Source organism: Pagrus pagrus (assembly GCF_965226575.1).
Source record: "Pagrus pagrus genome assembly, chromosome: 2".
Lineage (NCBI taxonomy): Eukaryota > Metazoa > Chordata > Actinopteri > Spariformes > Sparidae > Pagrus > Pagrus pagrus.
The window spans coordinates 13,554,567-13,575,822 of record NC_140186.1 but is presented as its reverse complement, the minus strand read 5'-3'; the positions used below and the strand labels follow the sequence as shown (position 1 = coordinate 13,575,822).

Sequence of the window (21,256 nt, the reverse complement as noted above, 5' to 3'; positions counted from 1 at the left end):
GGGGCAGAGGCTGGATCATGGTTGGACAACCTTGATTGTGTTAAAGTGATGAAAACAATATTCTGTCGACAGGTGTGGTTACTAACAGATATGGGGTGTGGCCAGTCACAGATTGCTTCAGCAGAATTTGAAACCTTTTAACCAAATGTTTCCTATGAAAGGGAATATCAACAACAACATTTCTTCATCAGAGTTGAGTCACCGGTATGACACTCCTACCAAACTGTACCTATAAAATAGAAATCAGTGGTGTTTCATTTTTAATCAGAAGAGCTGATCATCAAAGGAATTCATCAACAGGTAAGAGAGTAGCTTTTTTATTTTATTTATTTTATTTTACACTAGAGTCTTTTTTGTGATAGGACAAGAAACAAGAAAGAGTGCCAGGAAATGGGGAGAAAATGAGTGGGGAGGACCTGCACTAAAGAGCCACAGGGTGGTTTCAAACCTTGGGTAGTGGCAAGGAGACAGCCTCTGTACACAGGGCACATTATCTACCAATTGAGCTACTGGGACACTGCAAAAAGTGGTGTTTTTTTAATATATAGTATCTGTCAAATTAGCAAAGAGAGTCTGACACAGTTTCATTGTTTTTCCGGTGGTTAACTTGTGACACATACTCTAAATACCAATCTTGGCACTACTGAAGGCATTTAACACTTATAACGGAAAGAGGTGCTAATTGTCATATCATTATTATATAAAAAACATTCAGACATTGCTACAAGTGTAATCAAACATGCAATCAACATACGTATGCATGTGTGAAGTTTGTAAATATGTTGGAAGTTTTTCTTAAAGTAGGAAGATGGGGACTTACACCCAAACCATGGCACCATGAGCCTTATAATGTGCATTATCCTCTATCCTCTAGCATGTGTTGTTCCAGTCTGCAGAGGGTCTGAATTAGGGCTACTCTTCTACTAACACTAGTGCTGCACAGCTCCAGCAAACACGTTTCTATTCAGTTCTTGAAAAGTTGAACATTAACTAATTAGTTGTTATATCTGTATTTTAAAGTTTTTTGCATTCAGGTTCATGTAATGACAGTCAACCTAATCGGTGATGAGAATGATTATTATTATTCTCTCCCCATCAGGATTCTTCTGCTTTCCAGAGTGAAAATGGTGGTTTATGAAGTGACCATATTCACTGGAAATCGCGCCTTTGCCACCACTAGAAACAATGTCTACATTAAGCTGGTGGGCACAGATGAGGAGAGCGATCGCACGTGGGCCAAAGGACCTTTATCCTTCCTATCAGGAACAGTAAGTCTCCAATATCCTTCTAAAACTGTATAGGACACTTCCTCATGAGATCATACAAAGGCACATTTAACACCAATTTAGAAAAGCTGATTTAAGCCCTCAGCAACTCAGACTTATATGTGCTGCAACAAGGTTTGTGCTGTAACACAACCTAAAAAAATCCCATTATGAGTTCCTTAAGCTGGTATGTAATGCAAAGTTTCCTTCTACTTTCAGTAACTGTATGCCAATTATTGTGATGTTACAGCTCCGTCCATGGTTATCAAATAAAATGCATCTTCACCTTGATGTTTTCCAAACGTTTTCTGTCTTTGTTCCAGGAGTATAGTTTTACCCTCTCCTGCCCTAAATCCATTGGAAAGCTGGTTCTGATAGAGCTAGAAAAACTGCCTTACTTATTCATAGAAGAAAACTGGTTCCCTGCCAAGGTGGAAGTAAAATCCCCTGAGGGAGACACCTACACCTTTCCCATCTACCGCTGGATCACTGACAGCGAGGTGCACTGCTTCAGCGAGGGAACAGGTTTGTGGAAATTGCTTGTCTGACACGTGCGCTGTTCAACATAATGAGACATTCAAGAAAGAGAAGTTGTGAAAACTAGATTATAAGAAGAGTATATAAAGAGTAAATTTATACAAACATATCAACAAGTTGAAACCTTCTTGTGGTCTTTCAGCTCTGAGGGTCGGTGAAGACAAGAATCCTCTCAGCAGGTACAGTCGGGACAAAGAGCTGAAGCAGCGAGCCGAAGATTATCGGTGAGATCTCAGAGCTTAGACATTTTAGTTTCATGCAACCCAAAACTAACATGACTTGTTTGGAAATATTTTGATATGATGATAGGGTTAGGGTTACTTTTATCTTTCACATCATACATACTTTTCAAAATATTCAGTGTTTTCTGCAGAATATATTCCACTTTAAATTGAATGTTGGACTGTTCAAAAATCCCCCATTTTTACACTTGTTCAAGAATTTTCATCTGCTCGTTCATGCTTTCAGCTAAACACTCTTTTCAAGATTTAAGGCATTATAACCACAAAACTTTTTTCAGAATATTTAACTTTATCTGAAGCTTAGTTACAATCGAAGTCAATTAGAAAACCCAAGGCCATCATTTTGTCTTTCTTCCCCCCAGCCAAGTCCCACAATTTCCACTGAAGTGAGAGCAGTTATTGTCTTTGAGGGAGAAGCGAGACTATGAGAGGTCAACCTCAGCTAAAATCTCTATGAAATGAGCTCTTGAGTCAAACAGTAGTTACCCTCACCATGACAGCCTTTGATTACAACTGGCAAGACATCTGAGACAGATTTGCTAATGAGTGCAGTTTGATACACAGACATGGACACACACAGTCAAACACATTCACATTATATTTTGCAGCACTTATGTCTTTCCCACTTTTCCAACCACTTTAACTGTATTCAATGTTCATCTGCTTAGTCATTCTTTAAGCAAGGAAGTCCATTCAAATTAGGGGTGTCAAATAATCGCGTTAATTGCAATTAATTAATTACAGTCATATTTAGCGCGTTATGTTTTTTAATCGCGTTAATCTAATTTTTAATCTCTAACTTAACTGTTTCTGTATGCGAGTTGCCTTTTTATAAAATCTGTTTTTATGCGTTGGGCTTCTTGGGCTTGAGTTGTTGGGGGTGGAAAACAATGGTCAGTCACACCCTGAAGTGGACATTGATTGGCTGTCATTGTGTTTGGGATGGTTTAGCATAAGCTGACGGCACAGTAGGTAAATGTAGAGTGATAAGCCTTCTTTGTAAGAAGGAGTTTGCTTACCACCGAAGCAGCTCAAGTTTAGCCTACCACATCAACGCAAAGCACCCAGTCGCGAGTGCAGCCACAGCTAACGTTAGCAGCAAAAACGTTAGTAATTTAGCGAGCCATAGCAAAGCTCTTCCCCGCGAATGAGCAAGTCTGCGACCGACAGGCTGACGAATGTTCTTGCCAAGTGGATAGCGATGAACTGCAGGCCGATAAACATAGTGGAAGACGAGGGGTTAACAGATACACAATAATGTAATGAATTTAAATGGAAATACCTCAACTTGAGGGCTTTTCTCAGCAATTTTTAGGTGAGATTGATAAAGAGATTAATTAGATCAATTAATTACAGATCATAATTAATTAATCTCTCATTTTTTTTAATCTCTTGACAGCACTAATTCAAATATTGTATAATTACAGTATTTGAATGGACTTCCTTGCTTTATCTGACACATTATGAGTTTATATAAGTTTTATGTCCCATTCATAGTATTTGACTCTTTCCCAATGTTTTAAGTCTTCAGTCTCCTTCAGCGGCTTTTCTACCTCTTTTATTTTGATCATTCGTTCTTACCCCATTATTAAGGCTCCTCATAATCATGATCAAAATTCAGTTTTGAGCATCAGCTTTTCAACAACGCTTAAAAATGCTATTTGTAAGAAAAGGAGATTTTTGAGTCTCATTCCCAACACATCTAATAATGACACTTTGGGATGAGGTTGGGATGGCCCAAAGCATTAGTTTTTGACGAGTTGGGAATGAGACTCAAAAATCAGCTTTTCTTACAAATAGCACCTTTAAAATATTCCACATCTTTAGCACATGTGTGTTCTGTTACTCCATTATCTCGTGATTTCTTCAGAAATTACCTTCTTGTTAAATTGCATGAACATACTGTATGTTGAAAAATTGCAATATTGATTACATGAATATGTGTCAAGTATATTATGCTTGCATACTCTAGATCAAAACAGCAAATACACTGGTATCTAACCGTTGGAAGCTCAACTCTTTGTTTTTTCCCAGCTGGAAAGTGTATGCAGATGGAATACCTCACTGCATAGACGCAGAAGACCCTTCTTCTCTGCCTCCTGAGGTCCGCTTCTCCTTCACCAAGAAGATACAGTTTGACTTCACTGCAGTCACAGGGTAAAGTCTTCAAATTCATTAAGATATCTGTCTTTATGACTATGTTCCTGTCTCTCTGCCTGTTTATCAAAACTATTTGATGCAAAACAATAAAGTTACTATTTTTTATTTTATTATCCAGGCTGACTGAGCTGAAACTGGAGGGGTGGGCTGACCTCAAGGAGAAGTGGACGGAGATTGATGGTATCGATCGGGCATTTCAGTGCAAAGAGACTGCCATGTCAGGTACTGCTATTATGGTAACCCACACGGAAAGAACCTATATAAACATATATGTTTGAATATAGGTTTCGAATATATGCAACATACATAAAATTGGCCGTTTTCATATATTATATGAATATATATGTACATATAATATAAGAAAACGGTATGTTCACCTATATATGCACCTATATGTTCACCTATATAAGTACTTATATATGCACCCATATGTTCACCTAGATATGTACCTATATGTGATGTACAAGTGTCTTTACATGTAATTGCATGCACATTATTAAAAATTATACATTAAAGATTTTAAAATTATTAAAATCCATAGCTACATAGCCTACACAAACAAATAAAAACCCAAAATGTAGAACTTTACATAATTTATTCATATTAAAACAATCAAGTAAAACAAGAACAAGAACATAAATAATACATTAAAAATCAAAAAATGAATAGAAAAACCAAAATATAATTTTTCCTTCTCTTCTGTGCTCTTCTAAGCTCGGTGAGCTTGGAATTGATGGATGTGCCGATCTGCCCTCGTGTGGCTGCCGGCCACTTCTTCAGTTTAGCATCACAGACAAAAATAATGAGAAGACAGTATAATTATAATTATAATGATAATAATAATAATAATAATAATAATAATAATAATAATAATATAGCGCTTCATCAGGAACCCAAAGTGCTTACAGTAGCTGTGTTTACATGGCCACATATATTCAGAATAAAGGGCTGAACATAATAAAAATGCGTCATGTAAACACGTCAATTGGAAGATTCTGATCGGATTGAACATCTGCACGTGTCAACACGCTCTCATGAGTTGACGACATAAGGAGCCAATAAAAAGAAAATTACCGATAGTATTAATTGGTCGAAGTTATTGTTATCGGTTAACAGTTATACGGTTAATCATGTGCATCCCTAGCAGAGAAAAATCATGGATGGGAAAAATTGAGCCACTTCCGCGTTTGTTGGTTTGTTTACAACACAGGTGGAAGTACAGTACAACTTCTTCTGCTGTTGCTTTAGGGAAATTAGACAGCTCTGCGCATGTCAAAATGCTGTTATTCTGAATAAAGCTTGGTGCATGATTGGATTATTTGATTTTGCACGAATGTAAACAGTGGATTCAGATTTTCCAATCCCTCAAATTTTTAATCTGATTTAGAAATTTTGCACATGTAAACATAGCTAGTGGTAAATGGACTGCACTTTTCTAGCACTTTTCTGCACCCAACGGTACCCAAAGACCCTAACCCTAAACCCTAACCCAAACAACAGTACAAATGCATCAGCCAACCTGGGAAGCTTACTCACAACAACTTCATCCTCAATCACAATAGAAATGCTCTCAGGGCTGAAGTGGATGGCACCAGTAGTGTCAGGGACCACAGACAGGAGCGCCAAAGGAGTGTCAGCAGTGTCCAGCTCTTCTTCACCCTGCAAAACGCAAAAAAAAAAAAATCAATTTTAAGGACAAATCCAGAAGGATGTGACACAATCCTTGTTTGTAAAGCCAAAATAAATTATTTCTTATACTTACTATGAATGCTTAGAATGTATTAAAAACCCAGAAAACAACAAAAAAGCAAAATAGTAATGTAATTGAGATGCACTCTATTGAGATGCAATGAAAATTAGACTAAATACAAACAATGGCAGGGTTCTCTGTTCATCTTTGTAAATATATTTGACTGAGTGGCACCACTGTACAAAATATTCACACTTACATTACAGATTTTGAAGAACTCAGTGTCTTCCTCACGGAGATAGCCTGGAAGCACGGGAAGGGCCAGAGTGCGTCTCATGTTGACATCATGTTGTTCCTAGATTGAAAATAAAATATATAATGATCATTATAGAAATATTTTGCCAGCACACCCGGTCTGTGTCCCTGGCATAACATAGCTATCTAGGCATCACAAAACAATTACAAATTTCACATTTTTAGTCAATATCCCAATCTGTTATGGCAACACATTATGATAAGTATTGTCCCCATGGAAAGGTCAAACATAAACTTACTTCAAAGTCATAAATTATCAGGATCTCTCGCAGCGCCTCTGCTGTCTTCCCAGTCCGTGAGGCCTTCTGCCAATACAATGCAACTAGTTTTGGTGTGTATCGGTCAAGCTCACAGTAAAACTGGTTGCGTGGATTCACATTTGTGATGCGATGGAACTCAGCAAACACCTGCACACATACAAATACTTAGGTGTAAAAATAATGTGGAGTTGTCAATTTTTTTACATGAAATGTTAAATATAGATACATTTTTCTTACTATTATTAATTAAAGTAACACTATTTATTTACCTGTGACTGCATTCGTAATTTAAAACATACCTTGAACTGCTGTAGAAGAGGTCACACAAATCCTGCAGGGACAGATTAAATGTTTTATTTTGTCAATTCCTTATCAGCGAGGGCAACTCCCTTAGACTCCCTCACCACATATAATTTTTTGCAATGACAATTAGATAATTGATTAGAAAATAAACTTTCAAATTTGCAGCAACTGCATTTATGAAAACATTTCACCGAGATTTATGAGACATGTCCTCGGCAGATTTTTACGACGCTGGGCCTGAAGTAACGTTAACGACAGTAACTTTTGCCGAACTTTTGTACTTACCGGTTTGCGTGGCAAACTTTCAAAACCTGAAGTCCGGGTCCCAGAATGCAAAATATAGATGATAACACGATTTCTGCAACGGCACAGTGAAAAATTGTGCGTTGCTAACAGGTTTTTTGATGAATTTTAATGTTTTTCCTCCTTTGTTCATTCCGTCACATCACTTGCTAGGGTCCAGCAATCTTGAATTTTCTTGATACGTGCCCTTAACAGTAAGGCGAAGTGATGCCAGACCTCACGTCCCCTCACGTACGTCTGTTAACTTAGACGTTACAAGTTAAGTGATGGCGTTCACTCAGACATACTGACCTCTGTGAGATCAAAACGACATAATTCGTTAAAAATATAGAAGAATGCGCAGATAAGCTGCATATAGGTTTCATATATGCGCATATATGCTGTTTATATGCACAGATAAGATGGATATAGGTGTGATATATGCGCATATATGCTGTATATATGCGGCATATATGTGCAGATAAGCTGCATATAGGTTTCATATATGCGCATATATCCTCATATAGGTTCTTTCCGTGTGGGAGTTTGATGGAATTCTTGATACTTGCTGCGTGATAGTATACATTCAACTATATTTATTCAGATATTCAACTGGAGTTTATTATGTTACCTTAAACCTTTTATAATTATTTTTATTCCTGAGATAAGCCATGACTTTTGACTGAATACTTGAAAAATGGAAAAAGAAATACAGAAGGGAATTTGTGTGTATCTCAACATGCAGAAGTTTCCTAATTTTAAGCACACAAGAGAAAATATGTGACATAATCATGTCTGTGACTCTGATGTCTCTTAAACACAAGCATTTCACATGCAGTGGAGGACAATAACAGGGATTGAGTAGGTTGTACTGTAACTCGGTGAGGTAAATCTCCCTCTTTTTCCAGAATATGTACAGGAACATTGGAAGGAGGATGCATTTTTCGGCTACCAGTATCTGAATGGTGTCAACCCCATGTTGATCAGACGTTGCACTGCCCTGCCCAGTAACTTTCCTGTCACTGACGGCATGGTCTTCATCCGTGGTCAGTCTAGCTTGAAAGAAGAAATGGAGGTGATTGTCTTGACCATGACTGATCCTAGTATTACAGTCATGTTTTGACACATGATATGTACAGTTGGAATTACATGTTCACTTAGTATACATAATATCCGCACTGTACATGTGGGTCAAGTCGTTTCTCATCCTAACTCATTTTTCTCACAGAACGGCAACATCTTCTTGGTGGACTACAAACTTTTGGATGGTGTGAAAACAAACACCATCAATGGGAAGAAGCAGTACTTGATGGCTCCCCTGGTCCTTTTACACAAAACACCTCAAGATGAGCTGATGCCGATTGCTATTCAGGTGAGATTAGCTCTCAAATATCACACCAGCTGGAATGCCAGACTACATGCCCAAGTCATGTAAAAATGTTTCTCCAATAGTCATATCCAAGTTTGACAGGCTGACAGTAGAGTCACACACAGAAGTCAATGAAAAAATATCAGCACACAGTTATCCAAAACTTAAACAATATATCGGGTGCACGGTCGTGACAAGAATCAAAAATAAACAAAACGCCAGCTATAGATAAATAGTCTTTTTAATTACTGTGGGCAAAAAACAAATGAGTTTCAACCAGAAGCCATCATGGAGCCGATGATGGCTTGACTTGTGTTTGTGTTTGTTTTTCAAACACAAGTCAAGTCAGTTATATTTACATGACACACAACTATTGCTGAAAATATTAATTTCCTTTGAAGGGATAAACAGCTTATCAAATTGAAAAGATCTGCAGTAAACAGTCAAACATACAAAAAGTATTTATTTATTATTGACCAGTCCTGGTGATGGATCGAACGGACTGAATGAACCACATCCTCCTTCCTTCTCCTGCAGCTGAAGCAGACTTCAGCAGACGACAATCCCATCTTCTTTCCTACTGATTCTGAGTACGACTGGTTGATGGCCAAGATCTTTGTGAGAAGTGCAGATTTCAACATGCATGAACTCAATGTTCACCTGCTGCGCACTCACCTGCTGGCTGAAGTGTTCACAGTGTCACTGCTGCGCAACTTACCCATGGTGCATCCTCTGTACAAGGTAACTGCGAGGGAGAATACTGAACCTACTGTAGTTTTAGTCTAATTAACCTTCTGGTTTTGGGAACTTAAAAAGTTGATGAACCAAAATGTTTTAGTTTGTATATTTTTACATTTTTTTCACACTGAAGCATCAAGATATCTGACTTAATTAAGAAGTAATGGTGTAACTAAAAAAGTTCCTTCTCTCCTTCAGCTCCTCGTACCTCACACTCGCTACACTCTGCAGATCAACATCATGGCTCGAAATCTTCTGATATCTGAGACTGGGATTTTCACACAGGTACGAAATGACCAACATGCCCAGTAGACCATTAATTAAACACTTCTTTTCTTTCAATATCATATATAGTATTTTTCTCTTACTATAATTTTAACATATTTGACTGTTCCCTAGTTTGCAGCATCTGGTGGAGAGGGTATGATCGAAATCCTGAAGAGCTCACTGTCCTCGATGACCTACAGCTCCCTCTGTATACCAGATGACATTGTTGAGCGTGGACTGGAGGATGTGCCAAACTTCTACTACAGGGACGATGGACTCAGGCTGTGGAAATTCATCCACAGGTGCTGTAGGCAGTTTCCACCATGCATTATGTTTATAGCTGATATGACATTAATGCAAAATCAAAATGACAAACTTACATAATTTTACATTTTAATATTACTATACTATTAATTTTAAAACAAATGTCTTTGTATGGATATGTTTACCTGATGGGCTTAAACAATCAGCTTGATAGTTAATGCGGGTTTTGTGGGCTAATGCTAACATTAGCTGCCGGAGGAGGCTGTCGCTGCCGCCGCAGCTCAGGTGCTGTGTGCTTTATACTAACATTAGCCACTACAGGAGTGTGTAGCCCCTCTTTCACTGGGCTCAGGGGATGTGTGCTTTTATGGTCCTCGTTTAGCGACTGAGCGACTGCCACTGTTCACTCGTTCTTTGGTTCAGGGGCTGTATGCTGGGAGTCTGTCCCGGTGTGAGGGAGGTACCAGCACGTTGTCACGGTCAAAGAAAATTCTGTTTTGCCGTTTCTGTAGTCAGTCATAATGTGTGTGGCTCAGTTTGCAGAGTGTCTTACTACTGCTGTGTTTATAAATAATGTACAATTCAACTAGATATGTGTTTTACAGAATGTATCCACATTTCTTAAAGGTTCGTGCAGGGAGTGCTCAGCTACTACTACAAGACTGACGCTGAGATAAAGGAAGACCCCGAACTGCAGAAGTGGATTTCAGACATTTTTGTTCATGGATTCCTCTCCCAAGATTGCACAGGTGGGCTTTAAAGAAAAACTCAACCCTAATGATAAATTTGTACATTAATGTATAATTTTATTATCATTATGCAAGCATAAATCAAACTTTAATATAGTCATCTAGATGTCTTTAAACAGTGGAGTCTATTCTGTCTAATTCTCAGGAATTCCTCAGAGCTTCACCTCTGTGGCTGAGTTGGTCAAGTTCGTCACCATGGTGATGTTCACCTGCTCAGCACAGCACGCGGCTGTCAACTCTGGACAGGTGAATCTTCTTAATACTGGTTTAATGCTATTTTTGTGGAATGGGTTTATGAGTTTTTGCAGTTTTCTCAAAACTGGAAAGAGAAATAAATAATATAAATAAACAATAATAATGAATGTAATAATAATTAATATGACAAATGATATAAATAATAGCAATGCTAACAATCTTAATAACAATCATAATTATGAACAGATTAATCATCAACATTCAGGGACAGCAATTAACCTACATTTTATCTGATGGGGACGGTAAGGGGCCTGGATAATGGATATGGGGTCGCTGGCAGAAAAAAAGGTTGAGGATTACTTATTTAGATGCATTGAAAGGCTAACACAATATAATATAATATAACTGTGGCCTCTTTAATCAGTCATAATGTGAATTATTCATTGCAGTATGACTTCGGTGGCTGGATGCCCAACGCCCCCACCTCCCTGCAACTTCCCCCACCAACCACAAAGAGAGCATCAGACGAGGCCACGATGCTGGAGACGTTCCCTGACATCAACACAACAGTTCATGGAATGGCCGCCTTGTGGTTGCTCACCAAGCAGTCCACTGACTTTGTAAGTGCTTCATGAACAATTACATTAATCACACTTAATATTCAAGTTGTGTAAATTACTGTCAGTCAATATATCATTACAACCAAAATACCACCTTTGAGCCAATGCAAGACACCCTGCTCACTTTCTATAACTGTAAATTATGTTGCCAATAGTCTGTGTTTTATAAACAAATGTTTTAAAAATAAATAAACAAACTTTGAATGTATGATTAATCTCATCAGGTCCCTCTTGGTGACTATCCGGAGGAGCATTTCACTGAGGAGATTCCCCGCAAGCTGATAAAGGAATTCGATGGAGAACTTAAAATACTGAAAACACGCATCGAAGTCAGAAATGAGGATCTGAAAGTCCCATACACATACTTGCAACCAGAGAAGGTAGAAAATAGTGTGGCCATCTGAGTATCAGATGGTGTGAGCTCTTCAGCGGTGAGCAAAAGTCAGGTTCACATTACCAAAAGTGAGAAAGGATGTGCATGTTCAGTTTTTAAAGGATAACTGTACTTTTTCTCTTTTCATACAGTCTACTTGATTAAACTGTGGTGAAAATGTACTCTTCTATATCCTAAATCCACATTATAAAACTTATGTTGTTAGTGAACATACAGGGCATCTAATCAAACTACATTACTGGGGGAATGATATTATTTAGCACATTGATTGTAACGCTGTAGAAGTAAACTATGCCTCATGACTTATTGTCGTGATGAAGTTTTAAATAATTGTAGGGACCTTTGCTTAGCTAAATTTACTTTATGTTGTTTTATGTATCTGTATGTTAAAAAAAAATTAACCTATTACTGAAAGGAAGACAAAAACTCTGAGTGCACCATGTCTGTTTCATCTCATGTGAAAACTTGTAGTTGTCACACAGAACATAGTTTACTTGATACAGTAGAATGGAGGTTCTTGTCACCAGAGAAAGAGATCTTGTCTCCAAGGTCCTGTGCTCCAACACCTGTCTGCCCTTAGACACTAAGGTGTGTTCCTCTCATTCTATTCTGCATTTAATAAAGAGCTGATATAACACCCATCTTCAGTGTTTTTGTTCTCTGAAAAAGCATGCCGCATTTAGAATTTGATAATGAATAAAATAACCGCAAACTACATCGGTATGAACCCAAATGAAAGCGATTTCTCTGTGATCTGACTGCAATAAATGGATCAAAAGGACGCCGAAATAACAGCATCATAATGCCGCCTTGTATAAAGCCTAAATTCCTGCTTCATCAGGTCTGTCAGCTAGATGACAAGCAAACAACTTTTAAAATGCTTGTTCCCTGAATGGAGTTTGGATCGATCAGATATATGTCTATGTGTATATGTATATATGTCTATGGGTAGTAGTAGTAGAAGAAGAAGAAGAAGAAGAATTGAGGGAGGAGAACAAGAAAAAGAAGAAGAATTGAGGAAGAAGAAGAAGTAGGAGTAGTAGTACATCCATGAGTAGGAGTAGATGTAGTAGTAGTAGTAGAAGAAGAAGGAGGAGGAGGCGGAGGAGGAGGAGGAGTAGTAGTAGTCATATATATAAAGGCCTTTATATATATATATATATGTATATATATATATATATATATATATATATATATATATATATATATGGTAGTAGTAGCCTAGTAGTAGTAGAAGAAGAAGAAGAAGAAGAAGAAGAAGAAGAAGAAGAAGAAGAAGAACGTTAGTGCAGAATGGAGGTTGCAGTTCACCCTCCCGACCACTGGGTGGCGGTAATGCGCTCCAATGATCTTTGCCATCCGCCACAGAAGCGGAAGTATATCAACGTACACAACGCTGGTGTTGGTCACACGTGGGTACGCAGGTCTGTCAGAGTAATGTGGTAAGTTCAGTTTATTAAAAACATGTCAAAGAGGCAGAGAGCTATGCCAGAAGAAAACACCGCTTCTGAGGTGGGACACGAGGAGGAGGAGGTCCAGGAACCGCCGCCTGAGACCAGACGGACCCGCAGCGGCCGCAAAGTGCGCACTCCAGCCGCACTGCTAGACTCAGAAGCCCCGGTGAGGACTCCCACCCGGAGAACAAGGAGGTCTGTCCTCCAGGAGCTGCCGGCGGTGGAGGAGAAAAACACAGAGGTGGTCGAGCGGAGACCCGAGAGTCTGCCCGAGGAGGAGCTCAGCATGGCCGCTGAACCGGAGCCGCACACCGAGGCTGCAGCGGACACACGCACAGCCGAAGACAGTCATCTGCCCGAGCCCGCACCGGCAGAAACAGCGCCCACAAGTACCGAGACCATCCCAAAGAAGAAGCCTCGTCTGGGGTCAAGTGGAAACCAGAGCCCGGCGATCCCGCTGGGAAAACCCAAATCTGGGAGAGTGTGGAAGAACCGCAACAAGCAGAGGTGAGAAAGACTCAGTATTTACTCAAGTAACGTTACTCTGCTGGAGGTACTCCTACTTTTACAGAGCATTTTCACTTTAGGGTACTTAATATTTCCACTCCAACACGGTTAAAAGTGGAATATTGTCATTTTTACTGATCTAACTTTATTTAACATCTTTAGTTACTTTTCAGATTAAGATTATACAAACAAAAACATGTCAGTCTATAAAATAGGCTGCCTCCCTATAGATTAAACTACCCAACAATAAATTAATTAAGGATAAACTATTTATCGTCTGACTGATTATCGGGGCGATATCCATCTTTTTTCAGATTATCGGTATCATTGATTTTTATGTCAGATTTCCGATAAACTGATTTAAAAATGTGCTACTTTGGCTCTGATGTAGCATCCTCTCACCCCACCCCCAGCACTATCTGAGTGGTAACACATCACAATTAAAAGCCTATAAACAAGAAAATAATCCAAATTTGCAAGTAATTAGTATATACATTTATCAAATAAATGTAGTGAAATCTAAGTATAAGGTAGCAGAAAAAGAAAATGCCAGTAAAGTACCTCAAAATTGTATTTAAGAACCGTACTTCTCCATCAGTCCATTGGTTGTTCTTAATTTTGACACCTAGATTTTGATTTTTACAGCAAATGTAAATCACTTGCAAATATCTGTATCTGCCCTTAAAAAACTATAATATTGGTGTTGAAATATAATTAAAATTTTATAATCGGACCTGATGTATTTGCAACTATCCAAATATGTCATGTTAAAGTTATCATTGGATTAGATATAACATCATTTTGAAAAATAATTTTAGATATTTCTTAATTGATCTCCAGAGAGGAAATTCAGGTGGACAGAAATAATTGCAGATGAACAGAGAGATAGGGCTGCAACAATCAGTTTAATGTCCATCCATCTGTTGGTTATTTATTGACTAATCAGTTAGTTGTTTGGACTACAAAATCTCAGAAAATTGTGCAAAATGTCGACCAGTGGCATCCTTTAATGTCTTTAATGTCTTCCCAGAGTTACTCAGTTTACTGTCATAGAGGAGTAAAGAAACTGGAAAATATTCATATTTAAGAAGCTGGAGTCAGTTTTTATTTCTTTTTTCTTCTTAAAAATCATCTTGAACTGATTTATTTATTATTAAAATAGTTATTAATTAATTAAATGATTGCTAACTAATTGGTTGATTGTTGCAGCTCTCTGGAGAAAAATAATAAATAATTAAAAAAGTGAATAGAATAAAAAGAGAAACTTCACAAAAGCAGATTTACGCTGTTAACGCTGACAACAATTTTTCCTATGTCACTGTATGGCAGGTTGTGTAAAAGCAAAATGTAACAGATGAATTTGAGAAGTTTGGCCGATTTCACTGAAAGAAATTTGATTTTGTAGAAACCCGTTTTATACTGAGCAAAGAGCAAATCTTCACTGGCCTCACGATTCAAATACGATTCAGCTGTCAGTGATTCGAATGCACAACAATTCACGATGCGTCTCAGTGCTTGGCATCCTCACTTTTCTGTATTACTGCACATAGCTTTTTTTCTTTATTAAATACAAGTGGTAAGATAAATCGAACTTCTCTTTTATGAAGAGAATCCTTTAAAATTCAGACTACAACAGTCTACAATATAAAAAGCTGCATGAAAACCAACATAGCCTGCAATCTCACTTATGCTCGGGCTCTGCATCGATGCAGAAGTCTGCATGACGATGCTTCTTATAGTTGTGTCATTTCTATATCTCTATTGTATAGAGGAGGGAAGGGAATTTATACCAAAATGTTCACACATTATCAAAAATACTTGCAACAATACTCAACTGACCTTATTCAATAGATACACTGCTGGAATGAGTCTCGTGTTATCTATTAACCTGCTGTATGTGATTTTGTGTTTTAGGTTCTCTGCAGTGGTGAGAGATAAGCAGCTGTGCTCTTCTTGGGAAAAGAAGATGGCAGCCAAGCGGGAGAAAGAGCTGGTGAAACAGTATTCCTTGCAGCTTAAAGAGGAGAAAGCCAAACAGAAAGAGGTGAGCTAAAGCTGTGTGACAATTTAACCTTCGTAACATTAAGTATTTGCACCTTTTACATGTATTTTATATTTCCTGGCTTTATAGGATAAGAGGAAGAGGAGAGAAGAAAACTTGAAACGTCGTGCAGAGAACGAACGCAAAGCAGAGATTGTGCAAGTGGTAGGTCAACTGTTGTTGTTGTTGTTGTTGTTCACATAGTGTTCATGAAGTTTATGTTCTGACACCCTAATACCACAACACACACCATTTACAGTTTGTACATGTAGTCTACAGAATATAAGAGAACAAACTGTATAATAAACCACTGAAGTGTTAACATGAGCCTTTAACAGTGCAAACAAAAAGTAAAGTTAAAATGCTTCTCGGTAGCTTTTTTAGTTCGAGTGGATAAAAAAAGAACTGGAAAACCAATCTGCAGAGCTAATACCTCCTCATACTGTCCTCCGCTGCCAAGCATATTTTATATTGTAAAACTGGTAAATATTATCATTTTTTTTACAAAAACTACAACCAGGCATGCACAAGTCGTTAAAACCAAGAGCGTTTGTTGTTTGACGTGTACAGATGGGCTGCAGCTTCACTGTGCCACACCGCCAGTCTTTTGTTAATGATGTAATTAATGTCCCTTAACAGACGATTGGCCCTGAAGTTTGCTTCAATGGCCAAAATAAAGACATCGTTCAGTCAGCGCTGAGTTTGAAAGAGAGACATAAGTAAAATATATGAAAGTACCCGTTGTTCGTGGCTTCAGTGCTCATCAGCTGTCTGATCAGTGCTGCAACTCTCAACAGAGATGAGAAGGAGGCGAGATGTCTCACTCCTTAGCAATTTTTGTATCAGCTTGTGAAAAACATGTTTAATTCAGAATTTTATTGATTTAATACTTAAAATAAGTTTAAAGTCTTCTGGATGTAGTCTGAGTTTGAGAATTTAAGACTTAATAAGCATAAAATGGAACATGAGCCTCCAAAAAACATTAATGCAATCTTTACAAAGAGACAATTTTCAATTTAAGTAAGCAATTTTTTTTTTAAACCATAATTATTAATTGCACAAATAGTGGAACACTAATAATTGTTGAAAAAAATGTATGTTGCATGTATTTGCCACATTTTTTATATATATATATATATATATATATATATATTGGTATTAATATCATTCATTCATACCATATGGCCCTAGTTACACAAGGTAAATGTTAGATGAAATATGTTTTCTTACACCTTAGGGTAAAATTAAAGCAACATTATGTAACTTTTTACCATAAAATAACAGCTTCAAAATCATTTTGATGGTACAGTGTCTTGTAACAAGGTGAATGGTGTCTCTGCTCTATGTAACTTCAGTGAGAATTTAGGATCACAGCTTTACATACATGTTTACTTCAACATACAAGTTTTCAACACATAACATTATTATGAAGTAATGAGTTAGCGCCCACATTACATCTTACAAATTGTTACAGACCTGGGGTTTGTATCACTACAGTGGTGTTGCACTCAGAAACTGTAGGGGGCACCAAATTGCACAAAATGCCTACACAACTCAACGTAATGTTGCTTCAAAGTTACAATGAAAGTTGTAAACTGCTTCATAATTTGACTCGTACAACAAACACAAAAGGTAGTCAAGTGAAAAGGGAGTTGTTAATTAGCAGCATAAGCACACAGTCTTTTTCTTGGTGATTTGAGCTTTGCTTATATTCTCTTGTCTCTTTTTGTATCACAGATCAAGAACACAACAAAGATCAAGAGGATGAAGAAGAAACAACTGAGGAAAATTGAGAAGCGAGACACACTGGCCCTGCTGCAGAAGTCGCAGAAGTCACAGAAGCAGAATGTGAAAGCCAAAGGGCAAAAAAGTAATAAGCTTGACCCTGTGACATAATAAAAATGCATTTGTTCAGTATTTTGTGTACATGTCTTATATTTGGATGTCTGGAATACAACAGTCACGTGTCTGAGAGGATTTATTTACACATTAACACAATAAAAGCTTTCTAAATAGAAAAGTATTCTCAAATACAATAGTTTTGTGTGGTTTTTTTTGGCATTGTTAGATCCTATGTGTCTGTGAAACAAAACATATGACCATCGTTGTTTCACTCGCAGGGTTTTTAAATGTATTTAAATAAAAAACATTTAAATTGTTATTAAAACCATCACACTAATGGCCAGGAAAGCTGCACAAAGGATAAAAAAGGCTCAGTGAAGGTATGCTGAATATATGTGTTTCAATTGTAAAGTTGAGGCCCTCCGTGTATATTGTCATATAAAGACAGAAGCGTTTACCTTCATCTTAAGTTTATTGTTAAAGTTGTTATGCTACACAATACACAGAATGAACACTAATTGCGTTAAAGTGTAGTAATGGTATTTTATGATGGTATTCACATTAGAGTCAACCCATGAAGTCATGCTGTAGGTTTACTGTGAAACCCAACTGATAAATCTGACAGGGTGAACTATATATTAGCATACCACAGATCATATTGGAAGATCTGATGTTGGTCTGTTAGATCCTTATTATTAAAAAAATTACCTGGTAAGAACACTTTGTATAAGTAAATATTCCCTTTGTGTGCTGATGATATGAGTGCTGTGAAATTTGTATTTATTATTATTTCAAGTTGACCTTTGGAAATGATAACAGGCTGTTTTTCACTACTTTCTGGCATTTTATAGGCAAAAACAATGTATCTATTAATTAAGACAATCAGTTCTGTCTATTGTGGTTTCACCTGATATGTACAGTGTGTGAGAATTTTGGGTGGGACAGACACACTGTTTATTTTTTAACGTGTTAAGCGAGAGACTGTCACAAGTGACTGGGTCACAGTTCATCCTCTATATGAATGAAACACATTTTGGCCCCAAACCTTTTTTCTCTAATGTAGCCCTACAGCCATGTCAGATACGCTAAAGCACCGACCTACATCAACAACTGGGCTTGATCCAGGCACATGCCTCGGGCCTTATTGCCACTAGGGGGTCAGACAGAGGGGAAAAGTAGTGCCTGCTTTAAATAATGTTTAACAAACATTTTAAAAATACAAATATCTAAAAGAATTTCCAGTCTAAAACTAACTAAAATGTTTACATATTTTTGAATATGTTTTTAAAACACACAACGGAAGCTTTACTTTTCTGATACATGCATGACTAACCGATTGCACGATTGCATATTAATAGATAAGCTGAAATGTATACTTAACTAAATATCTGACTACAGTAATAACCATATTTCTATATTTTAAACGTACTTTCAACTGGATGTGATTTTTTTTCTTACAGTTTTTATCAGTGCGTGTTGTGTTTGGTCGAGTTTACATTTGCTCTACTACCACTTGGCAGTAGGACTATGCAATATACTGATATTATATAATAACCGTGATATCAGACTATATATCGCCATAGATTTTGGACATTGTTATATTGTGATATGGCATAAGTGTCTTTTCCTGGTTTTAAAGGCTGAAATACAGTAAATTGAAGTAATGTTGTTCTACTTATTCTAATACTTTGCTTTACCCACTTAGTCACTGTATCCACATTAATGATGATAACTGATCAAAAATCTCATCGTGTTCATATTTTTTGAAAGTACAAATTGCCGTCCCTAAAGTTTATTGTCTTTGGTCAAAACATTTTGTCATCTTGTCACCCAGTTCTAGCATTTATGAAGTCCTTTTGAGGACATTTAAAAACATCAAGATATATTGTGTCTTGAGCCTAAAAAGAAATTGAGATATTATTTTAAGACCAGGACTGGACTGAACTGGACATTTCAGCCATTTATCCATTGCATTTGTTATTTAAAAAACTTAAAAAACTATTTTAAACCACTTTTTTTACATTACTTTTATCCAACTGTTTCACCTGTTTGTTGGTCACTTAGCAATCTGTTTGAATCCTTTATCAATAGCTATTGGACATTTTGATTTGAGGTGCTCAAAGTCAACATGAGGTCGACTGAGATTCTCACATGAGGTCATGAACGTACTGAAGTGGTTGGAGCAGTTTTTGAAACTGAATAATAATGTTTTGTTAATGTTCGGCAATGGTACAGCTTTATTCATACACACTGCTAACGACTGTGACGCATAACGTTGTAATGCAACATACATGATCACAAGACATAGTTTGAGTCAAAAACACTGTCCTGAATGAACCTAAAGAGTAAATTTGGAGAGCAGGTTGCGTACAAAGACACGCTTCTTTTCTCTCTCGTTTATTCTCATTCCTCTGACTTTACATGACACATTCATTGTTTAAGTTCTGCCTCAGCATCCTTTGCACAAATAATTCACAGTCATCGAGTACACACTGCGGTCTTTGTATCACATGGCAAGACAGCTCCTCGAGTTCGTCACCGACCTGTTTGCTTTGTAAATCCCTTCAGCTGCAGCAGAATAATGTGACGTCCTTTAAAAATGCGCAGATGAACAAAGCAACTTGCAACACAGAGGTGAACAATGTGGAAGGAATGATCATCCATCATATGTATTTAAAGCTGTGTTTCTTTCACATCATTTTTCATGTCCATCACTGACTATATAAAGACAGACAAACTCAGAGTGGGGCACATCCGAGGGTGAACTGATTAAAGAGCGAGGCAAGAGAACGAAGTCACAGCTGAGAGCAGCTGTTAATGAGTGAAATCCAGAGAAGTTTGGTATGTATAATCTTTTTCTGTCTTTTACTGTGTAGATAACTGACTTAAGTGCATTTTTCAGATTTATTCTTTAAGTGATATTTGCTAGAAATCTCTGATGTAAGAAAAAAATATTTTTTCTTTTTTTTTTAGATGCAACGGAGATTTAAGATGCTACTTCCAATTCTGATACAACTCCTGATCATCGGTAAGTAAAACTAATTTTTCTTGTGAGTTGCAATTTTTGAAAAAGGGTCACAGCCCTGTCTTTTACTAACGCTCTATTTATTGCTTAATAGCATCAGCAAATGGTCAGGCAACCACAACCGTAGCAGCTACAACATCTGTTGCAGCCACGACAGCGGCCAGCACCACTGCCGCAGCTACGACGGTCGCAGCCACGACGGTTGCAGCCACGACGGTCGCAGCCACGACAGTTGCAGCCACGACAAACGCGGGCGCAACCACCGCAGCTACAACTGGAGCAGCTACAACAACTGCTGCTGCCACAACAGCAGCCACAACGGCGATAACGACAAACACCACTGCCACCAACGCTGCTGCTGCTGCACATGCCGGCATCATGTACATGAGCAGTCTGGTTGTGTGTTACGTCAGCACTGTGCTCTACAAGTTCGTCTTTACAGTGTAACTGGGTTTTGGTATCTATTTTCACAGACTACAGTCATTGTTTCCAACCGGGAATGTTATTTATGCTAAAATATAATCATCATGTTATGAAACATGTGTTGATAGGTTTGGAAAATCTAGATGATCCAGTGTGTTAACATGTTAGAATAAAAGTTTGGTTGAACTCAGAATATCTCGGCTTGTAATTTTTTTGTCACCACCTCGAAACATTTCACGGCTGTTGACTAAACTTGTACCAGTGTTTTCCATTTATGAGAGGATACTTAGTTGACTGTGTGAAAATGAATGGTA

General features: G+C 37.6%; 2 protein-coding genes and 1 long non-coding RNA gene across 3 annotated transcripts; all 3 read left to right on the top strand.

Annotated features, from left to right (window-relative positions):
• The first annotated feature begins 257 nt into the window (after positions 1-257).
• LOC311266988 (polyunsaturated fatty acid lipoxygenase ALOX15B-like) lies at positions 258-12,281 on the top strand. The gene is made up of 15 exons (XM_084369754.1): positions 258-300; positions 1,100-1,268; positions 1,589-1,790; positions 1,945-2,026; positions 4,079-4,201; positions 4,323-4,426; positions 7,963-8,129; positions 8,283-8,426; positions 8,961-9,164; positions 9,360-9,446; positions 9,561-9,730; positions 10,320-10,441; positions 10,587-10,687; positions 11,086-11,256; positions 11,481-12,281. The coding sequence occupies exons 2-15, from the start codon at positions 1,125-1,127 to the stop codon at positions 11,658-11,660; spliced, it is 2,001 nt and encodes a 666-aa protein (XP_084225880.1). The 5' UTR covers positions 258-300; positions 1,100-1,124; the 3' UTR covers positions 11,661-12,281.
• A 728-nt stretch (positions 12,282-13,009) lies between these two features.
• ccdc86 (coiled-coil domain containing 86) lies at positions 13,010-17,569 on the top strand. The gene is made up of 4 exons (XM_084373612.1): positions 13,010-13,611; positions 15,526-15,655; positions 15,743-15,817; positions 17,390-17,569. The coding sequence occupies exons 1-4, from the start codon at positions 13,115-13,117 to the stop codon at positions 17,546-17,548; spliced, it is 861 nt and encodes a 286-aa protein (XP_084229738.1). The 5' UTR covers positions 13,010-13,114; the 3' UTR covers positions 17,549-17,569.
• A 2,695-nt stretch (positions 17,570-20,264) lies between these two features.
• Positions 20,265-20,736, top strand: LOC311264503. Its single transcript, XR_014623471.1, has 3 exons — positions 20,265-20,335; positions 20,468-20,522; positions 20,614-20,736. It is a non-coding gene; the product is annotated as an uncharacterized lncRNA (long non-coding RNA).
• The last annotated feature ends 520 nt before the right edge of the window (positions 20,737-21,256 follow it).

Bases quoted from the DNA above. Each gene is read 5' to 3' on its own strand.
- LOC311266988 (XM_084369754.1), top strand. From the start codon at position 1,125: ATGGTGGTTTATGAAGTGACCATATTCACTGGAAATCGCGCCTTTGCC. The intron at 1,791-1,944 runs GTTTGTGGAAAT...GTGGTCTTTCAG, and splicing joins CTGCTTCAGCGAGGGAACAG to CTCTGAGGGTCGGTGAAGAC. The intron at 2,027-4,078 runs GTGAGATCTCAG...GTTTTTTCCCAG, and splicing joins CAGCGAGCCGAAGATTATCG to CTGGAAAGTGTATGCAGATG.
- ccdc86 (XM_084373612.1), top strand. From the start codon at position 13,115: ATGTCAAAGAGGCAGAGAGCTATGCCAGAAGAAAACACCGCTTCTGAG. The intron at 15,656-15,742 runs GTGAGCTAAAGC...CTGGCTTTATAG, and splicing joins AGAAAGCCAAACAGAAAGAG to GATAAGAGGAAGAGGAGAGA. The intron at 15,818-17,389 runs GTAGGTCAACTG...TTTGTATCACAG, and splicing joins AAGCAGAGATTGTGCAAGTG to ATCAAGAACACAACAAAGAT.